The sequence below is a fragment of the Gekko japonicus genome, unplaced genomic scaffold (genome assembly GCF_001447785.1).
Source record: "Gekko japonicus isolate JY-2015 unplaced genomic scaffold, Gekko_japonicus_V1.1 scaffold2274, whole genome shotgun sequence".
Taxonomy (NCBI): Eukaryota; Metazoa; Chordata; class Lepidosauria; order Squamata; family Gekkonidae; genus Gekko; species Gekko japonicus.
In genome coordinates this window covers 150,275-176,787 of record NW_015172616.1, presented here as the reverse complement: position 1 = coordinate 176,787, position 26,513 = coordinate 150,275, and the positions used below count along the sequence as shown (strand labels likewise).

General features: G+C 43.0%; 1 protein-coding gene across 5 annotated transcripts in view; it reads right to left on the bottom strand.

The window, feature by feature from the left end:
- Positions 1-24,762, bottom strand: part of MED20 (mediator complex subunit 20) — a 30,556-nt gene extending 5,794 nt beyond the window's left edge. The window contains exons 1-3 of one of the 5 annotated variants that reach the window (XM_015421647.1): positions 24,584-24,762; positions 18,470-18,624; positions 1,013-1,266 (exon numbers count right to left, since the gene is read on the bottom strand). In XM_015421647.1, the coding sequence (XP_015277133.1) occupies positions 1,013-1,266; positions 18,470-18,624; positions 24,584-24,597 (423 nt within the window). In that variant the 5' untranslated portion in view covers positions 24,598-24,762. Of the gene's footprint in view, positions 1-1,012; positions 1,267-18,469; positions 18,625-24,583 lie in introns of those variants that run through there. The other 4 variants (XM_015421648.1, XM_015421649.1, XM_015421651.1 and 1 more) reach the window with 4 other exon arrangements.
- Between the last annotated feature and the right edge of the window lie 1,751 nt (positions 24,763-26,513).

Below are 26,513 nucleotides of genomic sequence, written 5' to 3'. Positions count from 1 at the left end.
TCCGTTTTCATAGTAGTCCCATGAGTCCTCTGAAAAGCTGATGCTGGGAATTGCAGGAGCCTGGTAGATAATAAGCCATAATAAAGAACAGGGAACTGCAGTGAGGAGGAGGAATCAGGTCATATCACTCCTTGCTATTCCACTGGCAGAGCTTCTGCGAAGGACCTCTTGGCACAGGAGGGAACTGGGGGGAATGTCATCTGACTTTCCCTCTTTACTGCAGCCCTCAATGCATTTTGTCCACAAGATTCCTGCAACTCTCAGCATCAACTTTTGGGAGATCTTGGGGGCTGCTTATGAAAGATCTGCTATCTGTTCACAGTCTGTAGAATATAAACCAAGGGTTTGTTTTTTTCAGCTGACAGTTTGCATAGTTTGTCCTTTATATATTTATATTATGCTTATCATTTTGCATGCTTGTGATCAGTTTTATTACAATCTTGCATATTCCTGAATCCTTGGCAAAATCCTTGAAAGACTGTGCTAATCAAGTGTATGAACATATGGATATATCTGTAAGCCACCCATGTATGCATGACGAATCTCTCCTCACATGACCCATACAGCGACTGTGCTCCTCACAACAGGGTAGCTTTAGTGTTCTCTAGGAAGCGTACTGCTGTCTGCTACCTTTTCCTGTTGCTCGCCCAGAGCTATGGGATGGCCTCCCTGGAGGGGTGAGGCTCAAGCATCTACCCTTGCAACCTTTTGAAAAGGCTGTAAAAAGAGCTATTCGAGAAAGCTTATGGGGCAGCTTAAAGGTGTGGGAGCCACATTTATATAATGACGTGTTTTAATGATTTTAATAGATATTTTTGTATAAAATCTGTTATTGTTACCTGCCTTGGGAGAAAGTTGGAATATATAAATACCCAATTAGCAGACAGATACTTGTTCCTTGATTCAGTTAATCATTCGCTGGGCCCGAACTAAGGATTTATAATACATTATTTCAAGTTCAAGCCAGTGGTATCTTTGCCTTATTTCATATTTATTTGAGGGACATCCTTACCTCCACAGATATTCCACGGGCACTGGGACCCATGGTAACAGTGCCAATCTTCACCAAGAAATCACAGTACTGGTACCGGGTACCCCGGCTTTCTATTTTGTTCCCTTTGGCATTTTGAAAGAAGCCTTTCAGTTTCACCATCAGGACGTCGAAGTTGGCATCTGCTATGAGGCAGGGGCCATTTTCAAAGAGAGCGAAACAGCTGAGGGGATATTCGGAATTGTGCATCACGTACATCAGCTTGGCAGCCTGCCCTGAAACAAGAGCAGCATTATTTTCGCTGCGAGAAGGATATTCTCCCCCTTATATGCTTTAAAATGAAACATCTGTTACATCTCCCTTTGTCCTGTTTTCCAGACCATGGATTCTATTACAACATCTCTACATTATCCATTAATTTTTGACATTGCAGTGGTTGCTGAGTGGTTTTTAAATGTAAGTAAAGCATAATGAACATTCGTTTCATCAGACCTACTATCCCAAGGTATCTTAACATATTACCCATTCTATAGTATCCTTTAAACAGCAGTGAATTTATTTAACCAATTTTCATTATATACTAAACAACCTTACCTCAAGAGGAGTGAAAAAACCAAGTTCAAGTATTGTCAAAATTGTTCTGTGTTTAGACATCACTGAGATGTGCCATCGAGTACAACAGTGCTAGCCTATATTAAATAGGAACTGTAAAACATTACACAGCTCACCCAGGGTACAAGTCAGGCATGAAGGGGCTAGGGAAGACAGAAGTTATTATAAAAAGATGAGCGAAGGGGGCTTTTAATCTTTCCCACACCACTTCTTTTGAACATTCAACCCTTCCTTTGGTGCTCTTAACCCCCAACACAAAAGACAAGCAATTCCCAGCTAAGTAGCACATGCTGTCTTTGTACAAAGCCACTGCAACGTCCCTACTTTCCATATGAGCAGGGGTGGCTCTGTGTGGTTGGGAAGTGGAAATCACCATACTGTCCACAAGCTGATAGCAACAAGAACAGAGTCCAAAGCAAGACAAAGTCACTAAGTTCTGCAGCCAACAGAATTTTTAAAAAATCCATTGTCTGTGTATCCACAGTCCATTCAGTTAGAAAAGCTAGATTCTGCATTCAGAATAAATAATGAAGTTAGTGGTGACATTAGCTATTATGTGTCCAGAATTTATTATTTGTTTTAAAGGGACATGAAGGAAGATGAGGATATACAGGTGAGAAACAAAAATTGTACAGTTCTAGGCAGTAGGGATGGTGAACAACGCCCATAAGAGAAAAACAGGGACCTCCGTCCTTCCATAATGGACTTCCACATCCCATGTCTCAATTCTAAAAGCCAGACAGCACTAACACATTTCCAGGTTGCCCTTTGAAACCATTTATCAGTTTCTTTAATTTACAGTACATTTCTAAGTAGAGTTATATCCATTGACTCCAATGGTCTTAGCCAGAAGTAATTCTTCTTAGGAATGCACTGTTAGTTAATCACAATAAGCCACCATTTCCCAGATGTCAAATTTTGCACAAGGCACTCAGTATGCCTGTGAATGCACAGAATATATTACGGTTTCACTCAATGGGAGAAGGAGATCCCAGCTGTATTAAGGGGGGGGGGAGAGGCCGGTTTGGTGTAGTGGTTAAACGTGCAGACTAATCTGGGAGAACCAGGTTTGATTCCCCACTCCTCCACTTGCAGCTGCTGGATGACCTTGGGCAAGCCATAGTTCTGTCAGAGCTGTTCTTGAAAGAACAATCCAGTTGGTCAGCTGCGTTGGTCTGAAGCAGTACAACAAATTTAGAGTCCAATGGTTTGCACATGAAAGCTCATACCTTGAATAAACCTTTGTTGGTCTTAAAGTTGCCACTGGACTCTAAATTTCTTGAAAAGAGCAGTTCTTGAAAGCCTCACCTATCTTGCAGGGTGTCTGTTGTGGGGAGGGAAAGGGAAAGGAGTTTGTAAGCAGCTCTGAGACTCCGAGTGAAGGGCGGGGTATAAATCCTATCTCTTCTCTTCTTCTCTTAACCTGGTTTATGAATTTCCTCCATATCCAAGAGGGAGAAGAACTCCCTTCTGCACCTACATTTTAGATCTGCTGGTAAGAATGTGCTTTGTGGTCTTACTCATGTGTGTGCAAAGAATGGACCTTTGCCCCACCCGTCTCTTGTCACTTTCTAGCTGTGGTGCAGATAAACGGGCTTAGGATACAAACCTGATATCGTTATTTACCCAGAATTTTTTTTAATTAGGAAAAGTCTTCAGTTATACATTCTGAGGAAAGAACAACTGCTTCCTTCAAAGCTATTAATATATTCTTGTTTAAACACAGAGTTTAATTGCAGATTCAAATTCTGAGGGTGGGGAATTCCTGTATTATAAAGCACCACAGCCAATGACCAGGAGCTATCCACATACATATCAGAGCACTGTCAAATGTTGCTTTTCCAGCTACCCCCATTCCCACCAGATCACACACAACCCTTCAGCCTCCAGAAAGCTACATTTTGAAGCCCAAAGGTAAGGTAATGCAATGTGATGGCACCTGGTATTTTTGGCTGCTGTGTGACAGAGTGTTGGACTGGATGGGCCACTGGCCTGATACAACATTGGCTTTTCTTATGTTCAAAGGACAGCAGTAGATCTGCAGAAGCACTAATGAATACAGAATCCAAGCCAGCGGTGATGAGTAATAACATAAATAACATAGGAGAGGCTCCTGATTAATATTTATATTTTCATTTAAGAATTTCTAAGCTTTTAAAACTTTTCAAAAGTGGTACACAGCAAAATCAAGCTAAAACAATCATAAATATAAATATAAGCAACACAGTAAGCAGAACAACAACAAAATAATATCAGATGAAAGCCTATTAAACAGCAGAAACATCAATGCTTTCTGAACTTCTTGGTAAATAAAAATGTCTTAACCTGGTACTGAAATGAAAATACAGTTGCCTTGTGAATATATCTGGGGAGAATACTCGATAAATGGGGCACCACAGTGAAAAGGCCCTGTAATGGTTTCATGTTTTGGTGTGTGTGTTTTTTAAAAAAAATTAATTTCGTTGCAGTATTATGAGAAGAGCGATAGAGGGAGACAAGTGTAATGTGATTGGCTGATGACTGAGAGTGTGGGAGGAGGTGATTCTATGAGGTGATTCTGTGTATGAAATTTGGGAAGAAAGCATAGCCTGTGTGACTATGGGAGTTTTTGGAGTCTATTCTGTTTGAATAAGACAAACAGTTTAGTCTGTGTGAATATGAGTTTTGAGTCTATTCTGTGTGAATAAGACAAACAGTTTAGCCTGTGTGGCAATATATATATGAGAGAGAGAGAGAGATTAGACTGAGTGTCAACACCTGTCAGAGTGGAGTTTGGGGAGTTTGAGAGACTGTTTGTGACACCAAGCTTTGCCAGTTATATTTACAAGTTCCTTTCATCAGCAACAGTTCGAAATAACCAGAAACCTATTTCGTTCTTTATTAAATAAATCATTTTTTGTTTAAACTTATCCCAGAAATCAGAATAGTCCTTCCTCAGGGCCACACAGTCCTCTGAAGTGCCCAGACCTTAGGTTATTCTACCAAAAGAGAGAGATTTGGAATTTTTAATTCCTGGTGGCAGCAGAAATCTACCAAGTTTATGTACACAGAGAGTGTTTTAAAGATAAAAACAGTCTCCCCTATAAGCAACCATGTCACAGGCCCCCCTCACCAGTCACTACCCACCTGACCCCTGAAGGTGGGGCCACCCAAAGAAGAGCCTTTGATGAGATCTCAGACCAAGCATGTTTCATGTGGGATAAAGCTCTACTCTTGGGTCAGTTAGAGCTTTAATTATCAACACCCACATCCTGAATTGTGCCCAGAAGCTTATCATCAGACAGTGCAGCTCATAAGCACTGGGAATTATGCTCCCAGTGGTACATTCCAGTTAACTTTACAATTGCTCTAGTCTGAAGCCTCCAAACAGTTTCTAAGAGCAGCCTCACATATAACACATTACAATATCTAGCCCTGGAGAAGCATGATTAACAGGCAAGGCTATCTGCCCAGGATAAACCTGGAGGAGGACGAACCACAGCTGGTATACCTGTCTGAGCAAGGCACTATATCCCAAAGATCCCACCTATACATGAAGTGTAAGAGCTGGCTCTATCTACACTCTTCAAGCAACCAACCTGCTCTTTAAGAGGAAATGCAACACAATTTAAGGACAGTAGAATACCATCTCCCAATGTCATACCTGCCAACAGCACTTCCATCTTATGTGGACTGAGCTTCAGTTTATTAGCTTTCACCGATTACTAATTCTAGGTACCTGCTCAGCACTTCCACTATCATCTATAAATATATATAAAACAATAAAAAATTCACCAAAACACAAACCCATGGGCACATACACTTAAACAGAAGGTAGGTCCATCAAACAGAACAGAAAAGGCTTCATCCACTGGCAGAAGACAGTGATAAAGGGAACACAGGAAGCTCCCTGAGAAGGGAATTCCATCATTTCAATGCCACAATCGAGATAGCTCTTTCTCAGGTTGCCACCCATCTAACTGCTGATGGTTGAGACACCTGAAGCAGGGCTGAAGGTGACTGTAGTGGACAGGTAGGTTCATATGACAGTAGGTGGTCCTGCACTGAGGATAAAATCCCAGATTCTAGATTCCTCCCACAGGCCCCTAAAGAACTGGCATGCAGCAAACAGGAATCAAACATGGCAGTAAAGTGTTGGTTGATGGCCACCAGACTGTTACACTCATGTCTGAGGGCTACGTATTATCATTATCATCTATATATATAATTCTCAACAGTCCACTCTACCTGCGGATACTTATTTCCGCAAACAGAGTTTTTCTACAGACTCAGGGGAGCTCATAGGTCTGCAGAAAAATCCAAAAAGTAGAAAAAAACAACTTTGGGGAGGGCTGAATCCCCCCCCAATACCTTTTGAAATGGCTACCACAGGGATCTACTCCAGGCCCAGCTGCATCGACAGTGAGAGCGAGACTGTCTGATAGCCAGAGAGAGATAATGAGTCAGGGAAGAGAAGAGGAAGCAAAAGCAGAACTGGAACTGGGATTGGGGAGGATTTCTTCTGCAGTATGAATGATCAAATAGCAGAGGGAAGCTTCTCACCCCTACCTCTTTTGCTGCAGGCTCCACTGTCCTCTTAAAACTTTCTGGGGGGGGGGACTTCTAACTGCTTCTTCCCCTCCACCAGCTCGAGAAGGATTGACTGGCTGAGAGTAAGAGAGAGACACAGAGAGAGAGATAATGGGTGAGGGAAGAGGGGAGGAAGCAACAGCAGAACTGGAGCTGGCATTGGGGAAGATTCCTCACTGCCACTCACCCATCTCCAACGCTGTTTTTCCTGCAGTATGACTGGCTAAATAGCAGGGGGAAAGTTTTAAAAGGACATCTGAGCCTGCAACTGCAAAGCCTTGCAAGCAGGAGAGGAAGACCATTCTCACCCCAATCTCTGTAGCTGCAGGCTCCGTTGTTCTTTAAAAACATTCTCTCCAGCTTCTAACTGCTTCTTCCCCCCCCCACCACCAGCTTGGGGACTGCTTCTTCCCACTACTTCTCTCTTCCGACTGACTAGAAGCCAGAGGAAAGTTAGAAAAGGGCAGCTGAAATGTCATTAATGGATGGGTGGGCACAGTGACTGAGAGGTAGGGGGCAGGTGGAGAGGAGGCGAGATTTCCTCCAACCAGTGTTAAGTTTGTACACACCACCTTTTTAAAAATTCCTTAGCAAACCGGTCAGACAAATAAACTGCCAAAGACAGCTATGGTGTTGTGCAAAGCTCCCTCTAAGGTTTGGAGTCTTGTGAGCAAAAATTCTACTGTGTGAGCTACTGGCATTAAAGTTGTGAGTGAATGATTTGGCTACTGCATAAATTAGTTTGCTCTAGAGCCATCCTTCCTGAGCTAAGACAAAATTGTGTGAGCTGGAGGCAAAAAACTGTGAGCTAGCTCACACTAACTCAGCTTAGAGCGAACGCTAGTGCTGTGGGAGAATGTGGACTTATCTCAGGCTGAAGAAGAATGGAGTCCTGCAACCACACAATTCTCCATGGCAAGGTGAGAGACTGAACAAGCAAAGGTGCCTCAGGCTGATCCACTGATACACCAGTGGCCGTTTAAACAGCTGCTTTTGTCAAGGGCACTCAGAAGGAGAGTGGTACAGGACACCTGTAGCACCTCAAGACCTGCAGTACTCAGTAAGGCAATTTTTGAAATCTCACCTCACATAAACAAAGTTATTGTAATTCCCAGGCAAATGCCTCTTTGAAGCCAGCTTTAATTGGCTGGCTGACTATGCACAAGGAAACTAAGCAAGGCTAGATGGCTCTCTTTCCAGTGTTCAATAAAGAAAAAGAAAAAGGAGAAAACTAAGGGGAAAAGGGAAAAGTGGGCTCCAACTGTCACTCCCTTCCCGTCACAGAAGGCTGTCACAGAGCTGCCTCCTCCCTTAAGAGGGCACTGCTCAGAACAGTTGAAAGAATAACTGCCGGAGAAAGTAAAGATAAACCACTAAAAACCCAAGAGGTGGTGGTAACATAATGATTACAATAAAACAGCTTTAAGTAATAATAATAATAATAATTTGTTACATTGAAGGTGATCGTTAAAGTCACTACTTTCTCCTGTAGTTTATAGTTTCCATTTCCTTATTTTCTTGTAGTTTTGGAAAATAAAAAAAAATTGCAAAAAAAGAAAAGAAAGAATAACTGCCTTTTTTGTCAGAAACAACAATCCCTCATCAGTACTATACAGTATAATACAATGCCAAACGTACCTCACAAAAGAGGACATTCTGCCAAAATGAGAAAATTCAAAAAGCTAACAAATTGGTTACTACAAGAAAGCCATTTAAACAGTAACCAACTATACTATGAAAAAATAATATGCAACATTTTGTTGCGGCTCCCAACTTGTCTATCTATACATCTAATTCTCAACATGGCCCCCTGCGTGTGGATACTTAATTCCTCAGATCAGGGACACATGGAGGGAAAAGTGATTATCCTGCACACGTGGGCCACTCCCCAGGTGTGCAGAAAAATCTTAAAAATGTAATATATGAGGGAGGTTAAAAATGGCAAAAAAGTAAATCAGCGTTCACTGCGCGTGGGCAGGAAACGGACTTACCGAGGCAGAGGATGAGGAGCTTTCTCTCCCCTTCCTGTAGTTCTGATTGTGTTGAGTCCTCCCCCATGGCCACGCCCCCTCCACCAAATGTTCAAGCCTGCAGCAGGATCTACCTTGTGATCTACCTTGTGACAACAGGATCTACCTTGTGATTTTTAAAGTGCTTTAGCAAACCGCAGCAGCTTTCAGCTCCCTTCACTCCGCTCAGGTGGCTCCTTCCACTTTCCATGCAATTACAAGAAGCGCACACTTATGCCAAAACAAAAAGGGGGGGGGGAGCAGAAAATAAATATGTCTTTGATTCCGCCCTTTGGAGCAGGCGAGAGAAGTTCCCAGTGCCTCCACTCTTCTCCCCCCGCCCGCCTCCTCCCAGCCAATTAGTTTTATGGTTTACTGTTACAGGGAAAAGAAAAAACAGAGTGGGTGGGGAGGAAAACCTTTTCTTCTTCAGAGACTACAGGCGTGTGAGTCTGCAGTATTCTGCTTGCAGATGTGTGGGCTTGGCTATTTCTTCCCCTGCACTGAAAGGCCAATAAGGTGGGATGGCAACATTTTGTTACGATTCCCTCTTGTAATATACTAATAGCAAAGTCAGCCAAATCTGAAAATATTTAAATCTGGTGACTGGAGCTATAAACAGGCAAGACAAATCTTTCCACAAACTGAAAAAGGGTTTATAGAAAAATGTGAAACCTAAAAAATAAAAACCCAACTATTGGGGTTTTTAAAAAACTCAAAAATGATAAAAGGAGTGCCTGTAGCTTTAAGCAATGAATGCCCTCAGTGGCTGTTGCTAAGCAACCACAGTATTCTAGGCTGGATTTCTGTGAGTAAAAGGCAGGGGTAGGGGGTAGGGTCCTTTTCTAGGCCTATTTTGGCCTTTGAAGGAGGACTTATTGGGACCAGGCCAGACTGGGGTTAAAAGCCCTAGGTTGGGAAATTCCTGGAGATTTTGAAGTAGGAGGAAGGGCAGGTGGCTTCTTAAAAGTGGCTTCTACTGGTTGGACGAATCCTAGCATATTACTTCAACTGAAAAGTTAAAGGAAGGTCAATCTAAAATACTTGTACATGCATGGGGAAACTGAGATCTTTTGGTGTGCAGCTTTGGTTTGGGTTTAAACTTTTTATATACCCTCCAACACAGTAGAAATCAGAGACTCTACTATTACAAGACTATCACTGAAATTGCAGGGGAGGGGATGTTCAGTAGTTCATTAGTATAAGGCATACTTTTCATTTTTGTAGGAAAAATGTGTCCAGTCCTGAACTATTTTTGGCTAAGAAAATGCCCACCCTAGGAGGCAGAGGCAGTTGGAAAGATCTGGTGGTAGCAAGGTAAAGACAATTTACTTCCCACAGAGTTTGAACTATTCTGCCTTTGCACAAAGAAATGCATCAGAAGGGGTATTTTCTGGTTCAAAGAGTAGAAGAGTTTTACAACGATACTTAGAAAGGGAAGAAATTTGTGTCTCAAGATTTGGTTCTACTGGTAACTGTACAGAAGGGGTTGTGAGTCAGCTCAGAATAAAACTAAGGGTTAATCAAACTAACTCTGGCCAGAGTGATTGTCTGAGCGTGGTGACTCTACTAACTCTGGTTAGAGTTCGGTTCTATGAAATCAGAACCTAAAGCCATGGTTTAAAGTTTATTAACCACAATTAGACATAACTATGGCTTCATACAATGTACAAATACAGATAAAAGGCAAAGGTAAAGGTTCCCTTGCTCGAAAGCCAGTCGAATCTGACTCTAGGGTTGCGGTGCTCATCTCCGTTTCAAAGCCGAAGAGCCAGCGCTGTCCGAAGACGTTTCCATGGTTATGTGGCCGGCATGACTAAACACCAAGGCACATGGAACGCTGTTACCTTCCCACTGAAGTGGTACCTATTTATCTACTTACAATTTCTTGCTTTCGAACTGCTAGGTCGGCAGGAGCTGGAACTAGAGACGGGAGCTCACCCCGTCATGCGGCACACTCGGGTCTCGAACTGCTGAACTACCGACCTTCCACAGCCCGCAGTTCAGCTCTTACAAATACAGATACCCTACCTTAATTCTGGTTTGTTCTTGGCAGACACTTCCATACACTCCCATGCTACAGAGACACCTAGTCAAAGCAACGGTAATTAAGCAAGCATTTGTTGAGACAAACCAGCATTTGAATGATCATCTGCAAGTGGAATCTTGGGCTGCGGTCACACACACTAAATAATCCACTTTCAATCCACTTTCCAAGTGTGTGAACTGGCAAAATCCAGTTGGAAAGTGCATTTAGTGGATTTAAAGTGGATTATTTAATGTGTGTGACAAACTAACTGTAATTAAAATAAAACCATGGTTTAGTGTTATGTCTGGGTGAAACCTATATGCAGCCCTATTATAGTTCACATGATGACAAGGTCGTGTGAAATGAAGTTGAAGATCAAATCTGCAGTGGACTTAGAAGGGTGTGACTGCTTAGGATTGCATAATGTCTTGAAAGTTCCTGTGGAGCTAAATTTCAGGTGATAAAACCTGCTGTCTAACCTGGAGACAGCGACACATCATTTCATCCTAATGCATTCCAATACAGACACAGTCACATACAGACTTCACAGCACATGCTGTAAAACCTATATCAGCAATTAATTATAATCTGTTTTGAACTGAGAAATGGCTGGAGTACAAGCTATATCACATGACATAGCCAAGACATAAGCAAAGACCTTTCTAATTCTCACCACTCCAGAAGGGAACAAAATCAGCAACACCAGTTCCACTGGAGTTCTTGCTTTATTTTAAATCTACAGGGATAGAGGATTGAGCAGCAGAGATACCTAATGGGAGTGCTCCCATTGTTGTTCATATAAAGTGTATGTGTGTGTGTGTGTGTGGAATCATAGCCCTTTGCTTGTATCTCAACTCAGCCCTGCCACCCAAGATTCTTGTACTTAGAATTGAACCTGGAGTCTTTGGTGTACAAATCATATGTTCTTCCATTAAGCTACCACCATTCCCCACCTTCAACAATCTTGAGCTCCACTATCTACTAGCACAAAGATCTTCAAAATGTTCCAGGGAAGCATAGATAAATAAATGGCACATGAGCTTCCCTGAAAGACAATTTGGCCACCTCTGCTGTCTTTCCCCTACAACATACAAATCCAAAAGGGGTGTTAGGTGTGTTCTGACAAAATTGGGTGGGTTCTCAAATAACAAAGGGAAACCACACATTCCGTCATGCTAGCCAACTCTGTATGAAGCAGAACACACCCTGAATCCACTGCGAGGATTTATCAGCAGACATCTTGATCAAGGAAGGGATCCCAGAGGTTGGAAGGCCTGAAAGCAACTGATATGGAGCCAAGACGGTTGGGGCCTTCCTTGTTTACACAGCCAACCATTATACTTGAAGGTACTTGAAGAGACCTGCAGAAAGCACTTTGGGACTGACTATTACATAGAGGAACATGGCCTCTCTTTATTTAAAAACGAGACAGTTCATCTGCCTTTTAATATCAGTCTTCAAAGAGGTCAAGTTACTGCCTTCACTTGGTAGCTTTCTATTGCTCCTTGTTTTTCTTTGCTTTCTCTTTGTTCTTCATTATAAATTTAAATAAATAAATAAAATTCACCATTCTTTCTTATGTTAGAAATTTGGGGTTTGATCCCGTGCTCTATAAACCGGAACCACTGACAGTCGCAGATCTTCCCTGCTATCCATTTCCTCTGGCAAATATTTCCGACCCTAGAAAAGTTGGTTCTTGTGGCCACTGGACCCACTTGTAGTAGCAAGCAACATGGCCAAGAGTAAAGAGGGAGAAGCAAGCCACTCAGAATTGTTGTCATCTCCTTCAATGGAGCTCAGACAATATTAGAATGCCTCACAAATATAATATAATTAGCCTGATACCCGTGCTTCGCTTCGGTATTTAAGTTCCGTAAATCCAGTTATAATACTGATGATGTGAAATTTGAAATGTGACATTTCTTGTAGGAATTCTCACAGAGAAGATTGTAGTGTAAGAAATGAAGTGAGACATACGTCCTTTTTTTCATGTACTGAAGGCCCTCTCTCTAGACCACATTGGTGGTTCTGCCCTCAGGTGCTAGGATCACCAGGCTGCTTGATGAGCTCACTCTGGAGTAGGCCACATAGAACTGTCCATTTAAGAAGCAGTCATCTGTTAAGTCAATTCCTGCCACCTTCCACAAAAGTAATGACCTATCTACTTGTGTTCCTGGATTCTTTTGCTCATATGGAGACTGTGTTGTTCTGAGCACCTCAGAGTGATCTTGCTGATACTTGGCCTGCGCAGGTCAGTGCCCCGCGGGAGTACTATGTGCAAATGTTTTTGCCACATTCCTAAATTGCCTCCTCCTGGCAGCTGCCTGTCCTGTATAGGAGGGGGAGGGGGAGGAGTATTAGAAGCCACTGTGGAGGCAGGGCTGGCAGGATCACTAAGGCGTTACTGCTAGGGCGGGCTCCCTCATGACTTTAAGCACCCTGCACCTGCTGCTGCACCTGACGGACAACTGCCTGTTAGGTGTAGGAGATGGGGGGAGTGTGTTGGAAGCCATGAGAGAGGCTGGGCCAGCAGCATCGCTAAGGTGATCCCGCTGGGGCATCTGATGGATTAAAGTTCCCTGGCCCTGCTCCTACACCAGACAGACACCTGCCTGTCTGGTGTTGGGGGGGCATTGTATTTAAAGGCATCAGAAAGGCAGGGCCAGCAGCAGGGCTAACGTAATCCTGCTGAGCAAACATCCCCGGCTGTAAGCATCCCACCTCCTCTCCTACACCTGACAGGCAGCTGCCTGTCCAGTGTAGGAGGGGGAGGAGTATTAGAAGCCACTGTGGAGGCAGGGCCGGCAGGATCACTAAGGCGTTAGTGCTGGGGTGGGATTCCTCGTGGCTTTAAGCACCCTGCAACCCCTGCTGTTCCTGACAGACAACCGCCTATTAGGTGTAGGTGTAGCCAGCCTCATCAGACCTGAACCTGGGTTGGCCTTTCCTGAGACAGACACCCCAAAAACGACCTCTGAACCTCCACAAGCAGTGCCCTATGAAGCCAGGCTTGGCTTAAACAGTGGCTTTTGCTGGGAGGCTAGGAAAACCACATTTTGGCTGAGAAAATTCAGGCCAAAGATAATTCTCCAGGCTGGCTGCACTGCCAAGCACCCTCCATGCAAGCAACCCCCCCATCTATCCTGTCAGCTTAGTCCAAAGAGGACTAGAAAGGGCAAGTCTCTGCCCTTGCCTCAGGCATATTCTACTGACCAAATGGTTAGTCTTTTGTCTGTCAAATGTACAGGCAAGTAGGGACAAAAAGCCTCTGGTCTGTGCTATTGTCATGAATGAAGTGTGTTGCATATTTCCATCCTTCTCTCCTGTTTCACCTATCTGAATTCTTACACCTATGCCAGACTTATCAAGGAAACATTAACTCTCCATGTCTAGTGAATGGTCAGCCATTCAGGTTCATACTGCCACACATTAAGAAACATCACTCCTTTTGTCTGGTACCAGGGAAACGCCAGACCCCTCTATTGTTTCACAATGGATAGCCCCAGTACAGTCACCCAACACCTGGCTTCTATTGTTAAAGACAGACTCTGCCCCTCTGAGAGCTCATTGGTCACATCTAGGCCTTGTCCATCCTGACGTCATACACCCCTGGGACCCAGGATTGGCCCAGGTAATCTATTGTTCTCACCTGAGACCAGCCCCTAGGGCTGCCCATTGGTCTGCATTGTTTTCCAATGCGTATATTCCAGCAAAGACATGGCCTCAGAGTGTGTGCCCTCTGCCCTGATGCCAACTGGCAGTCCACCCCTAAACCTTCAGGGTTTAGGCCATAATCTCATCTCCATGGACTCCTGCACTTCTGGACAGGTTGCATCACCCTGTAACTAACCCTCTATTTGTTATCAATCACCTCTGCTTTCTTAGTTCTGTATTGCTTGCTCTTTTTGAATATTCAGTGTGCTTGTACTTAGGCAAAGCCCGGGTCCCGCCCACACCACAACTGCTGCGACAACCTGGTCTTTTGCATATGGAAGCTGATTCCCCAAAGGAGGAAAAGGAGATCTCAGCCACAGCAGCAGCCCCGGAGAACAAAGCAGGAGAGAGCGATTGCGGAAGCTTTTATCTGCTGCACATAGGCTCTCTTTCCTTCCCCCCTCCCTTCCTCCTCAGAAGCCACTGGAGGGAAGCCAGGCTTGGAAATGCAGCAGCCTGGGAGAAAGAAGCAGGAGAGAGGCCATTGCTCATGGGCCAGATACCAGCCCTGCAGGGGCCGGTTCTGGCCCGCAGGCTGCATGATTGGCACCCCTGTTATAAAAAATATAGATGCAGACTCAGAAGAGGCATTCCCGTTATACAAGAGAAAGGGCAGAGTGCCTCTCATAATCTTCCTATCATTTTAATTTTTTTTTTTTAGTTTCCTCAGTAACTGATGATATCTTTCTAGTTAATCCAAACATTTTCAATCAAGTGAGTCCACAATTAACTGACTACTTGTGTAGGGCTTCAGATGATGGACTAGCATTTGGGAGACCTGGACTCAAATCCCCACACTAGCGCAAAGTTCTCCAAGTGACCTTGGGCTAAAAAAATACCAGGTGCCATCAGGAGGTCCACCAGTGGGGCCATACATACTTACCTGGAAGTAAATTCTAGTTAATTCAATGGCCTTTCTTACAATTCACTCACACAGAACTAGAGTGTCAAGTGTATGGCTCACTTCTGCATCTAAGTGACTTTTTAACCACTTTCTTTTTGTATTTTTGAAGTGTGTGCTATGAATGAAGTGCACTTTGCCATAAAGGTATTTAGCTCTTAAAAGTACTCTATTCAATTTGAACATGCTATCTATTGAAACATTTACTGTGCGATCATAAGAACAGTTACAGTTCAGTAAGCATAGTGCAGAGGTGCCGAACTCATTTGTTATGAGAGCTGGATCTGACATAAATGTCACTATGTTGGGCGGAGCCATATGTGCCATAAAATGTAACATGAGGTACTGGAGATATAAACTTTATAAAAATGATTTCAGATGCTGAATGACAATAGCAAGTTTGATTGGATTAGGTGCGATATGCAGAGGGGTAGCAGGAACAGAGATATCAGTACTGGTATTGAGACAGGAAACCTAGGTCTCAATTTGCTCCAGGAGGATTCAGTCCAGGAGGACGCAAAGAACACATAACTCTGAAGATATGAGCAGTGACTTACAAGAGCTCATACCCTACCAATGCCTGCTATTGTCATTTGGCATCTGAAATCAATTCACTCTCCAAGGTAACAGGACAGATGGACTCACATTCTAGCGGTATCTGAAGAAGTGTGATGTGACTCATGAAAGCTCATGCCCTGCCACAAATGTTGTTACTCATTAAGGCGCTACTGGAGTCTTGCTCCCTTCCACTAATAAAGATTGCAAGCTATACTGTTAGGTTTCTATTCTTTCTTTCTTTTTTCATCTGTTAGAACTGGAAAAGAGGATCTCTCCAAGTGGAATAATGTGTGGATTTCAGACTGAAAATCCACTCAGTGCTAACGATGATAATGAAACAGTTAAAAAGCAAAGGGGAGGGTTAATGTGAAGAAAGGAAGCCAGTAAGGTGGGAGAGAGGGAGACCACAAGTTGAACTGGAATATATGGAACCATAAATGTATTTTTAAATACTTATCCCAGATAGGCACAGATCATTCTAATAAAACAACCCTTCTCAGAATAAGCTAAAATAATTTCCCTTTAATTCCCCTTATCCCAAATGCATCTCTTTCCTGCCCCCCTTCCCCTTTTAAGCAAAGCCAGGTAATCTTAATGTAAATAGTGCTTGCCAGAAAAATCTCCCTCTCTCTGAAGAAGTGTGGAAGCACACGAAAGTTTATACCTGGAAAGTTTATACTTTGTTGGTCTTCAGTGTGCCAAAGGACTATTTCTTGCACTTTCTCTCTCTCTCTTTCCTTCCCCCTCCCTCCCTCTCTGGAGGAGGAGGAGGAAATCTCAGCCAATCCAGGGAAGAGAAGCTTGGAGACATAGCAGCAGCCTTGGAGGACGAAGCAGGAGAGAGCGATTTGGGGAAGCTTTTCTCTGGGGCACACAGGCGCTCTCTCTCTTTCCTTCCCCCCTCCCTTTCTCCCCAAAGGAGGAAAAGGAGATCTCAGCCACAGCAGCAGCCCCGGAGAACAAAGCAGGAGAGAGCGACTGCGGAAGCTTTTATCTGCTGCACATAGGGTCTCTTTCCTTCCCCCCTACCTTCCTCCTCAGAAGCCACTGGAGGGAAGCCAGGCTTGGAAATGCAGCAGCCTGGGAGAAAGAAGCAGGAGAGAGGCCATTGCTCATGGGCCAGATACCAGCCCTGCAGGGGCCGGTTCTGGCCCGCAGGCTGCATGATTGGCACCCCTGTTATAAAAAATATAGATGCAGACTCAGAAGAGGCATTCCCGTTATACAAGAGAAAGGGCAGAGTGCCTCTCATAATCTTCCTATCATTTTAATTTTTTTTTTTTAGTTTCCTCAGTAACTGATGATATCTTTCTAGTTAATCCAAACATTTTCAATCACGTGAGTCCACAATTAACTGACTACTTGTGTAGGGGTTCAGATGATGGACTAGCATTTGGGAGACCTGGACTCAAATCCCCACACTAGCGCAAAGCTCTCCAAGTGACCTTGGGCTAGTTGCTCTCTGTCAGCCTAACCTACCTAATAAGGTGGGTGTGAGGATAAAATGGGGGTAGGGAGCCATATACATGACCCTGAGCTCTCTGGAGAAAAGGTGAGGTGAAGAAAATCTTTAAAATGTTGCAGCCCTGCTTTCTGGTGCTCCACTTCTGGGAAGGGTGCATACACTTATGCCGTGTTAAAGAAGCACATTAGAGCAGCAAAGAGCATTGCCACAGATACCCTAATGCTGCACTTCTATGCTCATGTACTTTGAAGTGCACCCCATTGAAATTAGTGGGGCTGATTTCTAAATAGACATACAAAGGATTATATTCCATATCTAGCCTCTAAATATTTTGCCTATTGTAACTGCTTTCACACAATCTGTCAAGGAAGCTGTGTAGAAGAGAGTTTTTCTGTCTCCTCTTTCCATTTTAAGGCTACAAAAGGCTTATATAGGTACATGTGGGCAGGCAGACACCTAACAAAAAACCCTGTAGATTACTAACTTCACAGGACTGCCCAGAACATCAAAAGGGCACATTGCTACTGTTAACGCCTCCTACCCCACATCAGGGTGAACAGTTTTGCCATTTTCATAAGATAAAGACAGGGAAGAAGAAGACATACAAATTAATCTGTTTCAAACTTAAAAACGGGCTGTGTTTTATCAGGATAATATGCAGTTTTTAAAGGAGTTAAACTCATTTGTAAATCTCATTATTCCAGTTTTATTTCACAGAAAGACTAACCCAAGATCACACATTGGGTCAGAAAAAGAACAGCACATAAAATAACCTTTTTCACAGCCACCAATATTGCTTGGGGGTGTGTGGCATGGGGGGAGAGTTGTTGAACTGTCAGTTAGGGGACCCAGATTATTGTGTAGATTATTTAATTAATTAATTAATGTATTTATTTAACATTTTACTTCTCAATGCTTATTTAATGTTTTTTAAACTGCTGCTGTATTGTGATATGATGTGAGCCACCCTGAGCCCGCTTGCAGGGTAGGGTGGGATATAAGCCACAACAAATAAATAGAAAACGAACAAGCCACAGTTATGGCTACAGGCTGCTATTTCCAGACATTTCTTCCATGCTAGCCTGAGAAGGAGGAAAGTTGGATTTATACCCTAGCCCCCACTTGGAGTCTCAGAGCTGCTTGCAATGTCCTTTCCTTTCCTCTCCCCACAATAGTCACCTTGTGAGGTAGGTGGGGCTGAAAGAGCTGTGACTGACCCAAGGTCACCCAGCTGGCTGCATGTGGAGAAGTGGGGAATCAAACCCAGTTCTCCAAATTACAGTCCACCTCTCTTAACCACTACACCAAACTGGCTTCTTATGAACCCTAACCCTAGATGATCCTCAGTCAAACTTACCTCACAGGGTTATTTTGATAATAAAACTGCAGAACTATGTATGCTGCCCTGTGCTCCCTGAAGGACGGAAGATGTGTCAAATAACTAGAACTACATGCTAAACAGTTAAAATACTGTCATTATATACTGATTTCCTTTCCAGGAACAGCAATACATGCAGCTGTTTCTTTAAATGCACTTAATGCTGAGCCTCAACCAGCCAATCTTCAACTACTACATACATCTTAAACATCTGAACATACAAGTTATTTTAGAAATGCTGACCTTGGTTGCCCATTGTGGAGGGGGCAGTGTGGTAGGTTTCACAGTCCACACCAAAAGTTCCCTGTTTCTCTGCTCCAAGTAGTTCCAGTTTTCTTGTTAGGATTTCAACAGTCTGCTGCACACTCTTCCCCTCTGCTACTGGCATCTGAGAAACACTAACACAAGAGAAAAGGCTGTAACAGCAAAGGCCCCAAAACCATGTACTCACAAGCAGAATGACAGCCACGAGGCATGGAATCCTTTCTGTGCATTCCAATGATTGTTATGGCTAACATAGCACTGCCCTGCACACTGATACTTGACAGAGCACAATAAGCAAAAGAGGCAATTTCCTTGCTGCAAGGATCTAATAAATTATATTTCAACAGTGGCAAAGGTAACAGAGAAAAGGTGAGGGGAAAACTTAACATGAATATATGTGGTTCTGCATACTAAAACGGGGAGGTGGTGTTTCCAACATCTGTGTCTGGCACCAGAGATGGGAAGAAGAGAAGAGATTGGATTTATACTCTGCCTTCACTACCCGAAGAAGTCTTAGAGCAGTTTACAACCTCCTTTCCCCTCACCACAACAGACACCCTGTGAGGTATGTGGGGCTGAGAGAGCTCTTTACAGAACTGCTCGTGAGAGAACAGCTCTGAAATAACTTGTAACTGACCCTAGGTCACACCAACAGCTGTAAGTGGAGGAGTGGGGAATCAAACCTGGTTCTCCCAGATTAGAGCCTGTGCTTCTAACCACTACACCAAACTGGAAGCTTTCTGCCTTCAGAATGCAAACTCCCTTCCCACAGGCAACTTTTTTTTCTGCTTTAGACTGATGTGTGAGAGAAAGAGAGCCAAAGATCCCAGAGGGAAAGCCTTCACTTTGAAGTCCATCTTTGCTGAACACTCTGGATCAAACTGAGAGCTCCCGCTGGTTAACCTAGTTCAGCATCATCTACTCTGGCAGTGGTTCTTCAGGATAGGGAACTTAAGGTCCTTCCTTTAACTGGAGTTGTCAGGGTTGAACTGAGAGCTTGTTTGCAAAGCACGTGCTCCTACCACTGTGCCATCTCCCCTCCTCTTAAGGTACTACATGGAAAGTATTAAGGTTGATGATGAGCAAAAAATTTCTGAACCTGCAGTAACAAACATTGCCTGTTTGCAGCTGGAGTCACTGATGCAATACTGGATGGGAGGGGCAGGGAGAGAATCTCACTTTTGGCCAAAGTTACATACAAAATCTACAAATTTACCTCATGCCCTTTCATTGATTTTAAATTCTATTTATTTATTTCACAGCATTTAACCTTTCTCAAAACAACTCAAATCAAGACTTTAATGTTGTTCTTTCAGATTTTGGCTTGTGCATGAAATGTGATTAGAAAGGTACCATGTAATGAAAGGTAGGGTGAAACCGAGAGCAGATGCACAGGATTCATATCTCCTTGTAAGTGGCTTCGAGTCCTGATCATGCTGAATCAAGATTCCGTCCCCCCACCCGCCGCCAAAAAAATAAAGGGTTATGCTCTGTGACAATTTGGTGGCTTTAAGTTAGCCAGGAACAATAATTTAGGGTCTCATCCTAAACACATGCAGGCAAGCCTTGTGTAAATTAGCAAGACAAATTATACACACACATATAAGACTTGCTCTAAGAGACGTTTCACTGTGCAGCACCATGAGATAAATAGCCCATCATGTGTCCCAAGTGACTTCTAAGAAGTTAAATAATAAATCAGACACAGAGCTGTATTTATATAGAGTAAACCAACATGGAGAAATTAATGCATTTCATTACCTAAAACAAAGTTCTGATCCTGTAAATTCTACTGGAAATATAAAACTTCATGCTTTATGGCTAAAGCTGTTCTATAAAGGAAAGCTTATTAGCCATCTGCTTGATCACCTATGGCTAGTTTAAAAAACACACACACTCCTAGTGACTACAGAAATAGAGTAGAAATCGGAAATAGTGGCTTTGTTTCTTTTTCCAGAGGAGCTGCGGTGGCTCAAGTGGTTAAGATGCTGAACTGCAGGCTGTGGAAGGTCAGTAGTTCAGCAGTTTGAGACCCGAGTGTGCCGCATGATGGAGTGAGCTCCCGTCTCTAGTTCCAGCTCCTGCCAACCTAGCAGTTCAAAAGCAAGAAATTGCAAGTAGATAAATAGGTACCACTTCAGTGGGAAGGTAACAGCGTTCCGTGCGCCTTGGTGTTTAGTCATGCCGGCCACATGACCACGGAAACGTCTTTGGACAGCGCTCGCTCTTCGGCTTTGAAACGGAGATGAGCACCGCAACCCTAGAGTCAGATTTGACTGGTTTCGAGCAAGGGAACCTTTACCTTTAGTTTTCTTTTTCCAGACAGCTAATACACCACAAATAAGTAATATAGGTATTTTTCAAGCAGATGTGCCACTAATCATTTTTGTGGCCTAGTTAATTTTAGGTACATGTTACCAAGGCTGCACAAAGCATTAAAGTAAGACACACCAAAAAGCAGACCATACTAAATCTGTTTGCTTTAGATATCATCTTATTCTTTTCTCAGATATGTCAGGTAGTGGCTGTTGCACTAGCAAAAAGGTATGAAACGAAACTCCTTTACAAAATGTATCCAGTCTATCAATTGCAACCAGGATTTCTACTAGAGGCATTCGTAATATCATACTGATGGAGAAACACAACAATATATGGCTAATGGTGCACAGTATGCCAGTACTACACAATATGCCAGTGCACAATATGCCCTCTTGGATGCACACCTTAACGTGGTTAGGGGGTATGCGTGTGTCAATGAAACTAAGAGCAATACTGTGAGGAATGTAGACTCTGTCAAGTCTAAACTCTGCATCCACCCTGTCCAGGAATCAACTGCTACATCAGCAGAAGAGAACAGGCAGTTCCAGTGGCAATGAGGGAGAAGGAATCCTTGAAGGGTAGCTACTGGGGAGTAACAGTAGTGGAAGGTGATATTGATGGAGGATCTATCACAGACAATGACAGTGACACTTCAGACAACTCTGGCTAGTACTGCACAGAAGGTAATGGTAAACTACTTCTGATCATCTCATATCTTGAATATCCTACAATAAGACAATCCAAAATGAAAAAAGATATTGTGCTGGAAGACAGGCCCATGGGTCAGATAGCACACAATCAGTTACAGGGGAAGAGCAGAGGACAAGTAGAGCTATTCTTAATGATACAATGGGATTAAAGCAAAAAGGATATTCAGTTGTTGATGCAAATGGATGCAAAACGAAAATCCAAAGTTGTTTGGCACATATAATAGGAACACGGCATGTAAGGAGTATGAATCGAGGTAAGCTCAAAATCGTAAAATGAGAAATGGAATGTTTTAAACATTGCAATCCTGGGACACAGTGAACTAAAGTGGAAGGGATTAGGACAGTTTCAGTCAGAAAATTATGAAGTATTTTACTCAAGAAATGGCAAATACAGAAGAAACAGAATTGCTGTAATGGTGAAGTAAGATGTAACACGGTCAGGGGCTATAATGCAAACTCTGACCAAATAATATCAGACTTCACAGAAAGCCTATCAACATAACCATCATTCAAGTTTATGGCCCAGGTACAGATGCTGATAAGGAAGGAATTGAAAGCTTTTATGCAGGTGTCCAGGAAGAAACTGATTACATACCTAAACAAGATAAGCTGATAATCATAGATGATAGTAACACAAAAGTGGGAACCAAAATAGAATCAACTATTGTCAGAAAAATTGGGCTAGGAGCACAAAATGAAGCAGGAGTGTGACTCAGAATTCTGCAAAAACAAGCTGTTCATTGGAACACGTTTTAGGCAACCAAACAGACAAATGTGTACATGGGCATCACATGATGGCCGTTACAGAAACAAAATAGATTACATAATTGGAAGCAGACGATGGAAAAGCTCTATTCTCTCTGCTAAAACAAGACCTGGAGCTGATTGTGGTACAGACCATGAATTGCTAATATCAGAATAAAGCTGAAGAAAAACACCAAAACATTCATCTTGCCAAAATACAATCTAAACAACATTCCTGACGAGTTTAAAGATCATGCAAAGGAAAGATTTGCAGATTCAAGTGAATACGAACCAGAAGAACTATGGATTGAAACCAGAGATATTATCAAGGAAGAATACACACAGACTATTCCTGTAGCAAAAAGAAATGAAACAACGGTGGATTACTGAGGAAACTCTTAAAATTGCTGAAGATAGACGAGAAGCAAAAATAAAAAGTGATAATAGACGACACGCAAAAATAAAAAGTGACAAATAGAATCAGAAGTCTAAATGCAGTGTTTCAGTGACTGGTATGTAGAGACAAAGAGAACTATTATAATAATAACCACTGTAAAGAAAAAGAAGAGAACAACAAAAAAGGAAGAATAAGAGCTCTATTTCACAAGAGTCAAGAAATCAAGGGGAAATTTAAACTACGGTTACGCATGCTGAAAGATTAACATGGAAATACATGAACTAAACAGGACAAAATAAAGAAAAGATGGGAAAAATACAGTGAAGAACTATACAGAAGAGATGAAAGAATGACAGATTCCTTCCAAGAAGAACCTTTTGAAAAACAACCACCAATTTCAGAAAGTGAAGTGAAAACCACACTCAAAGCATTTGGGAGAAACAAATATTCTTTGGCTCAATTATCAACCAAAAGGGAATTGGCAACCAAGGAATCAGGGGACTGACACTGGGAAGGGCAGCCATGAAAGAGCTAGGAAGAGATCTTAAACTGTAAGGATTTGTTGCTGGTGACCAAGATCAAGATAATTCATACTATAGTATTCTCCATTACTATGTATGGGCATAGGATGGACAATGAGGGACCTAGCTGACAGGACGAAAGTTGATTCATGTGAAATGTGGTGTTGGGGGATAGTTTTATGGATACCAGGCATGGACCATCAAAGCAAGCTTGAATTCTTCCTTGATGCTAAAATGACTACACTGAGGCTATCCTACTTTGGTCACATAATGAAAAGACAAGGCTCATTGGAGAAGACAGTAGCACTAGGAAAAGAAGACCCATCAGGGTCTTCATAAAGGACTCCATAAAGGAAGCCACGGCCATCAGTTTGCAAGACCTGAGAAAGGCTTTTAATGATAGGACATTTTAGAGGTCATTTATTCATAGGGTCGTCATAAGTGGGAAGCGACTTGACAGCACTTAACACACACCCATGCCAGTAATAGATACTAAACACACACATTTTCCTACACTCCTTGACAGCACTTAACACACACACACACGCCAGTAATAGATACTAAACACACATATTTTCCTACACTCTTCTTAATGTTATATGATGCAGTACAGACGACCCTTCCACAACAGCCTTTGCCAAACCCCCGTGCTCCACGCACAAAACTCCCTCGCATTTCCGTACCTCATTCCCTTTCAAAGTGCAAAGAATCCATCTGTGTAGCGATAGATAATACGAATAAATTCAAGGCAGGAACTACGGTGGGCACCAGCATCTCCGCCCCCACCCGCCCTGCTACTGGGCATCGGTGAGCTCATGCCGTAGCAGCCGCTGAAGCAGCCGAGAGCACACTCCAAGCAAATGACAGCGCAGCCTACGGCAGCGGTGCCCCCACACCACATCAGTTTACAGAACGCAGGCTCGCCGCGTCACACCCGGTACAGGCTGTCCTTCATAGCACTCCTTCTCCCTACAACATGATCAGACTGCTGCACCCGCTAAAGCACGACGTCCCCCGCCCCCCCCCAAAGACGCGCTGCGTATACAGAAAAAAAACACCCGTAGAGAAGTCAGCTTGCTATCAAAGACTCACACGCCACCACGCTGCCAGATCTCCTGCCTTTTTGAACAAGACGGCCTGCTCCTAGCGCGGCTTTTCCCACGCCTCGTGTTGCCTCCCCTACCTTTTGCGATGACGGAATTTAAAATAACTAAAGCAAACAATGCCATCTTCAGTTACTCCCATTCCCGCCCACCACCACCCCATGCCCAGTAGTGCTTGTATAATTTATCCCACCCGATATCAACCAGCAATACACTCTACAAATTATTTTCTAAAGGAATCTTCACCCAGTACAAACAACAAACATCGCTATTAACGCCACAAAAGCAAATTATCGTACCAAGTGACTCCCATGTTTCCAAAAGTCTCCACGAGGGTCTCTACAAAAAGAGCAAGGAAATCTCTAACAACTCCTCCCCTCAGCCCTTAATCTGAAAGCATGCGGGGAGTTATCGGTGGGGTTTGGTAATGCCTCCAGGCTGAAGCACCACACAGCCTCGCCTTCCACGATCTGTACTATCACAGAAGAAAGCAAGAAGGAAGTGATGTAACTGAGAGAGACGCGGACGGGGAAGATCCTATCCAGTGCCGGCCTCCTGGTGTCCTAAGCAAGTAACTGCAGAGCAATCTCCAGCGCAGGAAGGTAGATCCTGGGTGGGCAGCTGGTCTGAAGCACTAGTACAAAATTAGAGTCCAGTGGCACCTTTAAGACCAACAGTTTATTCAAGGTATGAGCTTTCGTGTGCAAGGCACACTTTGTGATCATGGCCGGGAACAAGCAAAGCAGAGTTGACTTAGTGTGGCCTTCCCCCACTCTGCATCCTGCACAAAACAAAACATCCCGTGACTGCTATGCATGTTTTAGTAAGGAGGCTCACATCCTGGAAGGCATGCACAAGATTGTAGCCTTAAGAAGAAATTAAAACACACAAATAGCTCTGTCTGCTGCTGCATCTAGTACAGCATCCAGTTTCACACAGTCCTCAAACAGAGAGGCTTCAAGGGGAGATAACTTGAGGTCGTTCACAAATTCAGAATAATGAATCCCACAGGGATGAATGGGAACATAGGATTCTTACCTCTCTACAGGAAATAATTATCTGTCCCAAGCATTTCTCCCCTACTCTAATCAAACTGAAGAACAAAATTTGAGTCCAGTCGCACCTTTAAGACCAACAAAGTTCAATTCTGGGTATAATACTTTTTCAATGTATCTGATGAAGTGTACATGTACACTAAAGCTTATACCCAGAATTAAACTTTGTTGGTCTTAAAAGTGCCACTGGACTCAAACTTTGTTCTGTTGCTTCAGAGCAACGAAGCTATATGCCTGAGTCTAATCACACTGATTATGTTTTGCATTGGAACTTTGTATCCTGACTCAATCTTTGCAGCACCCTTATTATCTTCTGATTTGGATATATGGACTCAGTGATCTCCAATCCTACTTTTATCTGATGAAGTTAGCTTTGACTCTGGAGAGCTTATATGCAGCAAATCATGTTGGTCTCTGACACACTACTGGACTAGAGATGTAGAGTTTCCAGAAATTTTCAAGACGGGGACGATGACACATTTTTTCCTGTTTTTGTGTGTGTAGAAAAAGCAGAAATTTCAGGGGAAAGTGGAATATATGCAATACTGTCAGCAAGCTGCCAAATGATATACTGGGTTCTGATTATGTTTTCTGTATGCTGTCAATTATACTGCACTTGATGTCCCCCCCCCTGATCAGCGCTTCCGCATCCATGCGCATGCCTAGACACTGCCTGCTTGCAAGAAGTTATTTACTGCTATGTTATCTATCCCAAGGTCACAGGTGTTGGAGTGGTGTATGCTGTGCTTCATTTTAATGAGATGAAACTGTGAGAACTGTTTTGTAGTAAAAACAACCTGGCCGTTTGTATCCCAGGAAAATAGCCGCGCAAAAGAGGCTTTTGGCTCGAGCGGGAATTATAATCATTGGCTGCGTATTTTGAATTTGCTTTATGCTTCCCCTCCCCGGGGTTCCTGGTTATTCTGGACAGAGAAGCTGTTCAGTGACTCATGTCTATCAATAAAAGTTATCCTTTCTATAAGAGTGACTACGTTGAATTTGTGAGACCTGACAAATACTTATAGTACTATCAAACCTAATTTCACTGCTTTAACAACATAAAACACATAATTTATAACTTAGCAGATAAAATTGTAACATTTGACATATTCATGGAATTTAAAAGTTATAAATGCTTTAGTTTTCTATATGCAAAATTGTAAATATACACAAT